Source organism: Urocitellus parryii, chromosome 12, assembly GCF_045843805.1.
Source record: "Urocitellus parryii isolate mUroPar1 chromosome 12, mUroPar1.hap1, whole genome shotgun sequence".
Classification (NCBI taxonomy): Eukaryota; Metazoa; Chordata; class Mammalia; order Rodentia; family Sciuridae; genus Urocitellus; species Urocitellus parryii.
Genome location: NC_135542.1, coordinates 89,880,299 through 89,893,523, shown reverse-complemented (window position 1 = coordinate 89,893,523; position 13,225 = coordinate 89,880,299). Strand labels below are relative to the sequence as shown.

Below are 13,225 nucleotides of genomic sequence, written 5' to 3'. Positions count from 1 at the left end.
GTAATCTTGTTTCTATGTAATACTTGGTTTTTTTAAAAATGTTTATTTTTTAGGTGTAGTTGGACACAATACCTTAATTTATTTATTTTTATGTGGTGCTGAGGATGGAACCCAAAGCCATGATAGGTGAGCGCTCTACTGCTGAACTATAACTCAGCCTTCTATGTAATACTTGTAATATATACATCATCTAATTTAAAATCTTAGTCAAAATGACTGCCACAGTACCTCCATTAATGTCCAATGCTTCATTACTTTATCCAACTAAACATTATTAGAGAAAGGAGATAATTTTACACAATCCAATTTTCCAGTCACTTGGTTAATAATTTCAGTACCTCAAATCTTATCTTATTCTGAATAGAAATCCAAAACTCACTATATACCTGCCATCCCCAAACAGAACATACAAAAAACAATTTAATTCTCTGATTATATTTCATGTCTGCTTTATTTTAGTTTTCTCTCTGTCATTCACTATTAATCTATTTATCCTTACTAGTCTCAAGAGGGTATATTTTGGCTGCAATTTTTTTCTAGTCCTAACTGGATTGAGGGAAAAAGATAACAGTTTTTCAAAACTATGCAAAATTCATTTAGCTAGATTCATAAAAAAGACATGAAGTACCTTCCTGAGTATAAAGAAACAACTTTTAGCACCCAAATGTAATAATATCTATTTACTTAGTCTTTTGTTATTGTTGTTGTTATTTACTTTTTGGCTCTCAGCTAACTTTAAAAACCAAAGGGAAACAGGTAAGCAATCTTACCAAACCTTTCTTTACGTTTTATCTTGTGGTTTATTGGGAAAGGTTGGAGCAAAGTATTATAACCTAAATATGTAAAAATACAGCTACAGCTATTAAATATGGAACTACAATAGGTCATTTATATACATTATCTCATAGAGTCCTTATCTTTATTCCAGATATTCTGTATTACAGAGCACTAAATATTAAATGCTTACTTAATACAATTAAAGATGCAATTTAAAGTATAATAATGACTTTCAAGCATCATCTTGTAAAAACATTCAAGTGAAATGACAAAACACCCTCATTTGGATGAATATTAAAGTTAACAACTTACCAGAAGTTGAAGTAACAGTTTCAACAGTTTTTGAAGCATCTGCATCTTTCCTATTTAAAAGGAGAAAAAAATTAGCAACCAACTTAGAAGTTCTATAAAATTTTAAAAATGAAGCATTCAAAACTAAAAAAGGTAAATATCATTCCACTGGAACAATGTCCCATTTAAATTATAGTTATGGTGATTTAAAATACAGTTTTAAAATTTAAATTTTTCAATTCATGTACACATTAATTCTCACATATGAAACCATAGAATCACTTACTTCAAAGCAGATGCAGCTAATTTCTTTGAGTCTGAAGTTTTCTTCTTCATTTCTTTGTTCTATAAACAAAAAATATTTAACAAAAATTTTAGCTTTCTCCCAATTATAAAAATTAATTTAGAAAATGCACAAAAGCAAAAGGAATTCAAAAAGAAAAATAAAAACCATTTAAAATCTTCCTACTATGAAGTATAAATGCTTATTTACCCTTTTTTCTACATACAGATAGAATAAAAATATTTCCTTCAATCTGTGATCATACAGCAGAATTTTATATTTTCTCATCACTCACATACATTTTTCTAATCATTATCTTTCAAAAACATGATTTCTCATAGTGTTGTGACATTTCAGATGTCTAACTGCCAGCACTCCAATTCAATCAGGGTAAATTACTTAGCTTTGATTAATACAATTGACTCAGAAGGATCTCTGCTTCTGTCCTTGCCTTTTCATCTACTCACACCCTATTGACAACATAAAGTCAGATTAAACCTGCCATTCCTAGCCCCGAAAACTTTCCCACACTCAGAGCAAAAGCCAGTACTGTAATCTCTCCATTTCTGTGTGGTATACATTCTAAAAATCCCCAGTGGATAACTGAAACTACAGATAGTATTAAACCCTATATATACTGTATTTTTTCCTTTACATACATACCTACCTGTGACAGTTTAACTTTCAAATTAGGTACAACAACAGATTTACTACTAATAATAATAAAATAGAACAATTATAAAAATATACGACAATAAAAATTTATGCAAATATGGTCTCTTGAAATATCTTATTGATTACACTTTTACCTTTTCACTTAAAAAGAAGCACAGTTTCTCTTTGGCATATACAAATTTCCAGCATCAATATCCTTGCACTTTAGGACTATAATTAAGTAAAATAAGGGTTATTTAAACACAAGCACTGTAACACCTCCACATTTAGTGTGAAAACAGACCACTAAGTGACTAATGGGAAGTTACACAGCATGGATATGCTAGACAAAGGGCTCATTAATGTTTCTGGCAAAGACAAAGCACAACAGCTGGAAATTTCGTCACACTACTCACAATGGCACACAACTTAAAACTTATGATTGTTTCTTTTAATATTTTTGGATCAGAACTGACACCAGTAACTGACACTGCAGATAAAAGGTGAACCTAATAGCCTGTAAAGGTTTCCTCCAAATGTTTCACTACTCTCTACTCCTCAAACCACCCATTTATCTTCCACCCTCAACCACAAGCATCCTTCTTCTCTTCAAACAAGCTAGTGTGGAACTACGTGATTTACAACTAAGTGCTGTTCCTTCTCTGTGAGACACGGCTTGATCCCCAACCCTCTTCAGGTACTTCTTCAAATACCTCCTTTTCAATGACATCTCCCTCAATTACCTTATTGAAAATTCCAGTTTCTTGTTCCCAGTAAGAATACTTCTACTCCCCTTTCCTGATGGTTTTTCACTACCACCCTTGTTGCCAATAGACATGATACATATGTTAATTTATTGATGGTCTATTCTCTCTGTATCTCTTAAACTCTGTGATACCAGGGACTTTGTTATATTCCACACTCTATTTAAATGCCTAAAAATCATGTAGGGCAATTTGTGAATATTCAGTAAAATCTGCTAAATTGAGATGATTTTCATAATAGTTCTCATGTAATTTTACATTTTCTGTTCTTCTGGGGAATTTCTGCAATTTCCTCTCTGTACTATAAAGGACTGTATTACAAATGTCTCTATCACCTCAATGATTCAGAAGATATTAAATCTCCTATTTTTATTTTGTTACTTTCAATTTTAAAAGAAACTCCAAACTACTAATTTCCTCTGTATAAGTTTTAAAAATTTTAGCCCTCACATCTTGCTACATTCCAATTTTGGAGTGGAGAAGGGATACTGGGGATTTAACCCAGGGGCACTTTATCACTGAGCTCGATCCCCAGTGCAGTTTTTTTTTTTTTTGAGATAGGGATTGATCCAGGGGTGTTTAGCTACTGAACCACATCTCCAGCCCCTTTTTTAATACTTTATTTAAAGATAGCCCTTGTTGAGTTGCTTAGGATCTTGCTAAGTTGCTGAAGGTGGCTTTGAACGCATGATCCTCTTGCCTCAGACTCCTGCACCAGGAATTACAGGTGCATGCCACCACACTTACCACAAATTTTTGATGATATAGTTTGGCATAAAATTATCTTTTTAAATAATTTATGCTATATTAATTTATCAATGTGATTATTTTGACTGTACATTTTATATAATTCTCCATTTCTTAAGTTCTTTGTTTTATATTACTTCCTAAAAAATACGTAAATGAATTAACTTTCTAAGCCCATACATGTCTGAAAATATTATCTTAAGTTATATTAGAATTTCACTTGCAATAGATATACTGAATTGCAATAAATCACAGTCTTTTCCCGTACAACCCTGATAATGTGTTGTTCCACTCCTGAAGGCTGGATTACTTCTTGTATTTTACTGTGTCTACCTAGATCACTGTAGGTCACCCCTCTCCTTCATAACCAAGAAATATTAAAATCTTCACAGCCATTTAAGTGATGTCCTCTTTCTGAAGTTTCAATTCTGTGTAGATTAGGTTTTTTAGATTTACCTACCAAGCCTTTCCTCTTACATCAGTTTCAGCTCTTTAACCTTTTCTCATATATAAGGTATAAGGATAGGACTACGTCTGTCTTGTTCACCACTGTATAACTTCTGCAGATTCTACACTGTCAAACTCATAATACATGCTTAAGAAAGTTTTTTATTTAAAATGGAATCAACCCTCATCTGAATTCTAATCACATTTTTTTGCTTTTATCACCTTGCTAACTCACTAGATTTTCTATAATGCTCAAATGCTTACTTTCTCCCCAAATTATTTTTCATTTCCATGCAATCTTCTTGGCTCTTAGTTGACTGTTCTAGTTTTAGATATAATATTATACATGTTGCTAAAAAATATCAAACTGAAATTTCTGAAGTATTGCTTATTTTTACAGGGTGAGCCACAACAACAGTTCATAGCTCTAAGGGTTTTGTTTTGGGGCGATTTGATCACACTTTTTTTCTAGAGTAAGGGCTCCGGTCCCTTTAAAAAATTTTTTGTGAGTATATGCCTGAAGTTATTTCTCTGGGGGCGGGGGTGGAGGGGTTCTCTGAATACTTGTTTTCAGGTTATGAGTAACAGTAATAAAGGGACTAGTTCAGAAGGAAGAATCACTATTTAGGAAAGAGATTTATGCTGGCTTATTATTAAAGATAAGTAACTGAGTTTCCATCAGTTATGCGAATCCATATTAATATAAATATATTAGAAATTTTTACCTATTCTAAAAATTTCTTTATTGACTCTGAAAAGCAGCAAAATGGGGAAAACTTATGTAAAACACATCAGAGGCAGTCCTAACATCAATTTGGGCAGGTCAATTAAGTTTCATCTTGGTTCTAACTACTCATGCCAAAAATCATGATCTGGACCATGAAAACAACAGCACAGTCCTTTTTTTTCTAATTTGGGTTTCCAGTTTATTTTTGGCTTGCTTTGGCAGGAAAACTCAATGTCTTCCACTTACTCTGTTAACAGGCCAAAAAGACTGTCCACATACTTCCCGTCTGAAGAAGGCACAACCAGAGTTCTGTTGGAGTTTCCCTCCAGTCAGTGCCTAGGAATGCTGTTCTATCACAACAGAGGGAGTCATGAGTTAGCCGTCTAAGCCTCCTTAAATTCAGCATCATCCAAACCATATTTAAAGAAGAACATCAATATTTTTGACAGGTGGATGACATGTTGTCCAGCCTCTGGTGTTGACAGTTTCCCCTATGCATTTCTAGAAAAATCATGATAGCAAATATGTCTGGATTCTTGGGCTTAAGTCATTACCTTAACAAATCTTACAAAAAAAATTGTCTAAAAGGATTTTAATCTGTTTGAAACACTCTAATTCATTAAATGTATTCTTATCTGTTTTCCTAAACATTAAAGAATAAATAAGACTGGCTTCCCCATTTCTCCAAATCTAATAACCAGCTAAGTCTTGCTTAATAATCATTGGTTTAAATTACTTTACTTTCCTATTTTCAAGATTACTAATCTACAAAAAATAATACCATTATACAAGATGAATTGACTAGATGAATTTTCTAACTGGACTTCAGCGCTCTCTTGACTCCTCTCCACTTTGGTCAAACTGCTAGGCTTTCTTTGCTTTCAAGTCACTTGCTGAATTTCAGTTCATTCTCCAAACCAATTCCAGATGCATCATCCTAATTAATCCCTTCCATTACGTTCAAACCTTTGAATAAGATTTTCCTGTCAATAAGATAAAGCTTAAGTTCTGAAATTATGCATTCTATCCTTGCTTCTCCTTAACCTCCTCCCCAACTTGAAACGGCCATGTGTGGTAGTTCTAGGAAATTAAATAGTTAAATGTTTCTGGGTAACTCATTCTTTCAAACCCATTTATTTCCTCCTTTCTGATTAGAATATAGAAATGATGCCAGAAGATATAGCAACCATCTTACAATTGAAGGTGAAAGCTACATGCTAAAGATGGTAGAGAAGAAAGATGGGTTAGGTTCCTCAAGATATTATGGAAGCTGCTGCACCAGCTCTGGATAAACTACATAAAGATTTCCTAGTAAAACATAAAGGTAATTCTTATTTAATAAATTGATGGTAAGGTTTCTGTTAAATGAAACTGAACAAAATCCTAAATGATATAATCAGCAATACAGAGGGTCAAAACCAAGACAACAAGAATGGACAGCATGCACATAGCAGGGAAAACTAGGATGATGCATTACCCGACTAGTGGCTACTGAAAAATAAATAAAAAGTAAAGCCCCTTTCTCTTAGAGAAATATGTTTTATATGAATATATGTATTCTTATAAATTTAACGCCCCTTAAGTATACAGAACTGTTTATAAAAAATTATAAAACTGGCTAATGAGCATAAAATGAAATTTAAATTAATGGAGAGATAAACCATGCTTTTAAAGAGAAAGACTCGGTGAATTTGTATTTATACAAATTCAGTATAGTATCAATTAAATCTCAGGGAGACTTTTCAGGGAATCTAAACTGATTCTAAAACCAACATCAGTAAATATTCAAGATAAACCAAAATAAATTTAAATAATATCTAAAAATAGAACTCTACATATGATAGCTTATACCTTTTAATCTCAGCTACTGGGGAGGTTGAAGCAAAAGGATCAAAAGTTTGAGGCCAGCCTCTCCAACTTAGCAAGACCCTGTCTCCAAATTAAAAAAAAAAAAAAAAAAAAAAAAAGGTAAAAGGCCTTGAGTTGTAGCTTAGTGATAAAGCACCCACGGGCTTAGGGCTGGGAGGAATTCTTGTCAGAAAGATAAGGAAATATTGTAAAGTTACATAATAATTATTATAATAATTTATACCACATAGTAACACCATAAAAATGATTAGATTCATGTAACAGAATAATCTAAAACAGACCTATGTATATAAAGAAATTTAAAGAGGTAAAATCAATAAGGATAATTAAATCAATAAGGATAGAGTAGGTATGAGTAGCAATGGGTTAATTGCTACCCATTTTGTATATAATACCAAGCCTAACCCCACATTATACCATGAAAAATAGATTAAGAAAATAAAGGAAGTGTATCTTTCTGGCACTGATATAGTGAAGGTATTCCAAAACATGATAAAAGGGGAAAAAGGCAAAAGCCACAGAGGAAAATACCAGTCCAGTTGAACACATGGAAATTAAAAACTTATGTATATATGTATATATATATATACACATACATATATATATATATATATATATATGTATGTGTATACACTCATACACAGATACTTATATAACACAAAATTAGTATCTAGGATAATAAACACCTTCAAATGAATTTTGGGGGGTGTGGGAGGGTACCAGGGATTGAACCTAGAGGCATTTAAACACTAAGCCACATCCCCAGCCCCTTTTCTATTTTTTATTCAGAGACAGGATCTTGCTAAGTTGCTGAGGCTTGTTTTCAACTTATAATCCTCTTGCCTCAGCCTCCTTAGCCCCTGGGATCATAGGCAAGTGCCACCACACCAGCTCAAATGAATTTTTAACTGATAAGAACCCACTGGGAGAAAGAAACCAACAACTCACTAAAATACCTAGTAAAAAATAGCTAATAATTATATAAAAATACGAAAGTTCACTATATGCAAATTAAAATTAGATGCCATGGGGATGGGGGTATTGGGGATTGAACTCAGGATATTCAACCACTGAGCCACATCCCCAGCTATTTTGTACTTTATTTAGAGACACTGAGTTGCTTAGTATTTTGCTGTTGCTGAGGCTAGTTCTGAACCCACGATTCTCCTGTCTCAGCCTCCCAAGACACCGGGATTACAGACATGCACCACCGTGACCAGCTTAGATACCATTTTTGATATACTGAATTTTTAAAACTAAAGAAATTAAAATATTGCTAATTTAGAAATACCAGTCCTCACACAAATTACAAGGTTATATGATACTGCAACTACTTTGCAGGCAATCTAATACTATGTATTACTGTATATCCTATAACACAAAAGGATGATCTGTGAGAGACATATAACAAGAAGACTAAAGTCTTATTTATAATGGTGAAAGACCTAGAAATAACATAAACATCAACCAATAAGGAACCTTAAAATAATTGTAAAATACAAAGTAATGCCTCACAGAAAGCAAAAATGAGAAAAACACCTCATATATTAATACGGATAGACTATTATTGGGAAATGTTTCATATAGAACCTTGCTGTATTCTACAGCAAATAGAAAAATAAAAGAGCACACACAAAGCAATACTATTGAAGATTTTAAAATAATTCTATTGATATTTTCTTTCAACTAAGCACAGAAAACAGTCTAACCAAGACTAAACTCATAAAAATTAACACTTCTAAGGAAATAAGGATCCCAAAAGAACATATCATCTCTGATTTTGTTTATATAAAAATATAAAACAGACAAAACTCAACCATGGCTTCAGAAAGGAAGTGAGGAAATACCTGTGGGCAGCAGGGAGGGTTGAGGATCAGCAGCTAAGGATGTTATCAATGTTCTGTTTTGTGATATAGGTGGCAGTTCACAGACACTTGCTAGTTTTGTTTTACATATGGTTAAGTATATGTAAAGTATGATCCTAGTCTGTTGCTTGTTATTTAAACCATTGTGGTGCTATGTATGTATATGCATAAAGAGTTTTTAAAATTTCAGTGTATCTGAATTTATACACATAATCTGTTGGGCTAACATTTACATTTCATAAAGTTTTTTGCATGTATGCCACACTTAAACAAAAGGTTAAAATAATCAACAACAACAAAACATCTAGTACCAAAATTCAATTTACCTGAGCTTTTTTCTTTCCTGGAACACTTATTTTCACACTTTTTCCTTTTATCACAAGAGGTGATGTTTCAGTATACTTCATGACTGCAGTAATTGCTTCTTTAAATTCCATTTCCAAGTAAGCCTAAAATGAAATTTATTTCTTTTTCAGTCCAAAAAAAAAGGGGGGGGGTACCTTTTAAAAGCCCCTGTGTTTTAAAATGGACTTAATACTTCCTCATGGAACAGAAAACTATGAAATTAGTTTAAGGCCCAGTTGCTTTTGCCTCTCTTTGTTTCACTTGATCATTTGATCTTAAGCATGTTTCATGCATGAAAAGGATATTTAACCTCATAGAATCTCTATACTGTTACCAAGACAGGAAGAGGGACCCAGAAATCCATGGCAGGCTCATGTAACAAGAAGGAATAGCAAGACAGGGTTAACTGAACAACAGGAGTAAAGCCAGGATCTTGTCTAGCTTGCTCAAACCTGAACATGTTTAAGGCTTCCTGCAGTAAAGATGACACTACCACTGTGTTCCCTTATCTTAACTCACACCTATGTTCTGCTTTAGTTTTAGGGTTCCTCATAGTTCTAAACTTTATCAGATGAGCTATAGGAATATCCCCCACATCCAAAAAATACTTACCATACAAAGAAAATAATTTATTTTAGTATAACTCCACTGGTGTAAAATATGGCACACCATCTATTTTTGTAAAGTTTGGGGAACATGCTTGCTCATTTACATATTAACTATAGCTACTTTTATACCACAGTGAGAGTAGTTAGAATGCTATGGCCAACCCACAAAAGCTTAAAGTTATTTGTTATCTGGCCCTTTACAGAAAAGTGTACCAAAGAATTGGGAACATGTTCATTCACATCCAAACACTTGTAACTCCCAGTGAACATATGCAGTATAACCAGCTGAGAGACCCAACAAAAATTTACAGAATCACTAAAACAACAACTGCATGAATTTTAAAACAGACTGAATGACTCACCTCCTTTCTATATGGAACGATCAGGACATCATTAACTTTTCCAAATGGCTGAAATATCTTCCTAATATCTTCTTCAGTACAGCCATCCTCTGGTAATTCAGATAAAAGAAGAACTGAACCATAATGCAAAGACTGCTCTTTCCGAAGCTATTTTTTGGAGTGAAAGAAAATAAAAAGAAACCAAGTTAAGTGACAAAGAACAAAATAATAATTCCTTGTATAATATATTATCCTTTTAATCTTGGTCCATTAATGGATCTGTTCTAAATGTTTATAATTTTTTTTTTTACATGGGCAAGGCAGGTGGAGGAAATACTGGGGATTATACTCAGGGGTACATTTAAATTCTTAAATGCTAAAAAAAAAGGGGGGGGTAAGAAATGATCTAGAGCTATTAAGAAAAATTTTCTATTTGAACCTACATGGCCCATCATAGAGTGAAGCTGAATTTCCCATGTTGTTAATTGTATGTTCTAATGATTAAAAATGTTATCGTATATGGGTATAATGTTTTTAAATATTCATTTGTTAGATATAAATATACTATAATAATCAAATTTATTATCCATATTAAAAATTATCTAAAATACAAAAAGAACTTTCAAAAAAAATTCATTACTACCCTACAGAAGTCTTGAAACAAAATGAAAAGAACTTTAATACTGTCTTGTCAGACAAATTAAAAATGTTTCCCTCTTCAAAATTTTCCCCATACTTAATACTTCTTCCAAAGTCTCTTTGAAATTCTGTAATTACAAGTTGATTTTCTAAGTTTATCCTTTTTAAATATAACCTTTTTGGGGCAAGAAATAGTTGGTGAAAATCTTCAATGTGCTGAGGTATGGCGGCACATGCCTGTAATCCTAGCTACTCGAAAGGCTAAGGCAAGATCTCAAGTTCAAGGCCAGTCTCAGCAACTTAATAAGACCCAGTCTCAAAAAAATAAAAAGGGGAGGGGATGCAGCTCAGTGATAAAGCTTCCCTGAGTACAATCCCCAGTTATCTCCCCTGCCTGCCAGATCCATGCAAAAACAAAGTTTTCAATGTATTTACAAAAATTTGAGAGCACTATATACCTAAGCACTTGAAGACAACAATCTATCTGTGAAGCCAGCCAAAAATTTTGCCATGCCATCACAATATTTTTTGACGCATCAAATGCCAAATCTCTGACATTTCTAAGCTGTAAGATTTGAATTATTGGATTTTTATACTAAGAGTATATGAGAAACCAATGAAATGGAATCATATCAAAATAATTTAACAAGTTATGAGTTCACATTTATTGGAAATGTAGAATAAGAAAATTTAGACAACTTCGTTTTCTCTTTGCCATAATAACATATATATGTACACTTTCACTAATAAACAAAAGACTTACTGACCTTACGCTGGAGAGAGACAGCTTTACCAGACACCTGTTTACATTCTGGTAAGGTGTCATCTTCAAGATTCTTTGATTTACGAGCAGAATGTCCTCCTAAATTTGCATCACTCTTTGTAGAGCTTATAGATTTAACTGGTGGCTTTATTCCACTGACAACTTTAGGTTTTTGTGCTGGGGAGTGTCCTGTATCAACGGCTTCAAGATGCTTCTGTTTGTTAAATTCTGCCCCATGTCCAGATCGTTGTACCACATCTTCTAATGCTTTTTTTCTATCTAGTAAGAAGAATGTAAGTACAACTTCAATTGAAAGGAATATATAGAACCACTTCATGACATCATGAAAAAAAGACTAACATTTATCACACAGAGCTCAATAGGGAAGATAAACACACAAAAAAATGGTCTCAAGTTTTAACTGTGCACTCTGAAGGCTTTTATATGTAGTTCCTTTATTCCATGTGGCTCCAGGATTTCTTCACATGCTGAGGACTTCAAAGAATTTGTATTGTATTTACTGATATTTACCATATTAAAAGTTCAAAATAGAACTTTCAAACAATTTACTAATTCATTTAATATAAACTCCAATATTAACGGTGACATCTTTTATAAAGATTAAAATTCTCAAAGTAAAAAAAAATTAGTGAAATGAGTAATAACACTGTACATTTCTCTACACACTTTAATGTTGGGCTTAATGGGAAATACTTAAAAATTCTTATTTGTGGTTTTGCATCCAATACGCTGGATACACCGTTTTGGTTGAAAACATAAAGAAAATCCAGCCTCGAACATAGATGTAATTGGAAAAAGAAAAACCTCACAGAACTTTGAAAAAATCCTATGGATATGTAGGGGATCTTGGACCACAACAATAAGACCAGCTGCCTTATAAATTTGCAAATATTTCCATTTACATTCAACCTTTTAGAATATATTGAATATGAGAAAAGAACTATTCAAAGTTCTTCTTAAACAGGGTAAACATATGAGTAATTTTTTAAGTTTTAAATGTATTCATGAAAGTCTAGGGGCTGGGGATATGGCTCAGGCGGTAGCGCGCTTGCCTGGCATGCGTGCGGCCCGGGTTCGATCCTCAGCACCACATACCAACAAAGATGTTGTGTCCGCCGAGAACTAGAAAATAAATATTAAAAATTCTCAAAAAAAAAAAAAAAAAGAAAGTCTATAGTTAAGGCAAACTATGTTTTCACATGCTTACTTTTGTGCATGGACAGATACAACTCTCCCAAAATTACCAAAAAAATGGACTCTGAGATATATGTCAGAATTCACACAGCAATTTTACAATTTTATAAAACGATTTTATTTCTTAAAATCTAAACAAAAGGAACTAAAAATTTTAATCAAAATAAGTAGATTTATTGTTTCATGGTTATCAGCATACCTGATGATCTCACTGATCTCCTTGATGTCCTTTCAGGGCTGACTGATCGATAGCATTTTGGACTACCTCTAAACGGATTTCTAATTCGATATGGCGAACGGGATCGGGATCTAGATCTGTATCTAGAAATGAACCGATGGCAAATTCTTGGACTCCGACTTCTTGGTCTATATGGGTAGCGTATTGGGCTTCGAGATCGATGAAACCTGTGACTTGAACTTGATCTCCTAGAACGCCTAGGACTGGGGGAATGAGAACGTCTTCTTGGAGTCTCATTTTCTTTTCTATTGCCCTCATTTCTACAAAGTAGAAGAAAAAGAATCAAGATGCAGCAATTTAATGTAAATTAAAATTATACTAAGTGACAGAAGTACCTCCTTTTTCCTACAGTACTGGGATTGAACCCAGGGGCACTAAGCTACGTAAGCTACCTCAGTCCTTTTTTATTTATTTTTGAGGCAGGGTCTTACTAAGTTATTTAGGGCCTCGCTAAGATACTGAGGCTGACATCAAACTGGTAATCTTTCTGTCTCAATCTCCCAAGTTGCTAGGACTACAGGCGACCAAACCCAGCTCCCAGTCTTTTTCAGTTTTTATTCTGAGACAGAATCTCACTAAGTTGCTGAGAGTCTTGCTAAATTACTGAAGCTGGCCTTGAACTTGCTATCCTCCTACCTTATCCTTTCAAGTC

The 13,225-nt window shown here is 33.4% G+C and overlaps 1 protein-coding gene across 6 annotated transcripts in view; it reads right to left on the bottom strand.

Moving 5' to 3' along the window:
• Nucleotides 1-13,225, bottom strand: part of Znf638 (zinc finger protein 638) — a 127,250-nt gene that overhangs the window by 33,205 nt on the left and 80,820 nt on the right. For all 6 annotated transcript variants that reach the window (XM_026405098.2, XM_026405097.2, XM_026405099.2 and 3 more), the window contains 6 exons: nt 12,535-12,833; nt 11,125-11,399; nt 9,740-9,886; nt 8,751-8,873; nt 1,355-1,413; nt 1,090-1,139 (listed from right to left, as the gene is read on the bottom strand). In XM_026405098.2, the coding sequence (XP_026260883.2) occupies nt 1,090-1,139; nt 1,355-1,413; nt 8,751-8,873; nt 9,740-9,886; nt 11,125-11,399; nt 12,535-12,833 (953 nt within the window). The remainder of the gene's footprint in view (nt 1-1,089; nt 1,140-1,354; nt 1,414-8,750; nt 8,874-9,739; nt 9,887-11,124; nt 11,400-12,534; nt 12,834-13,225) is intronic.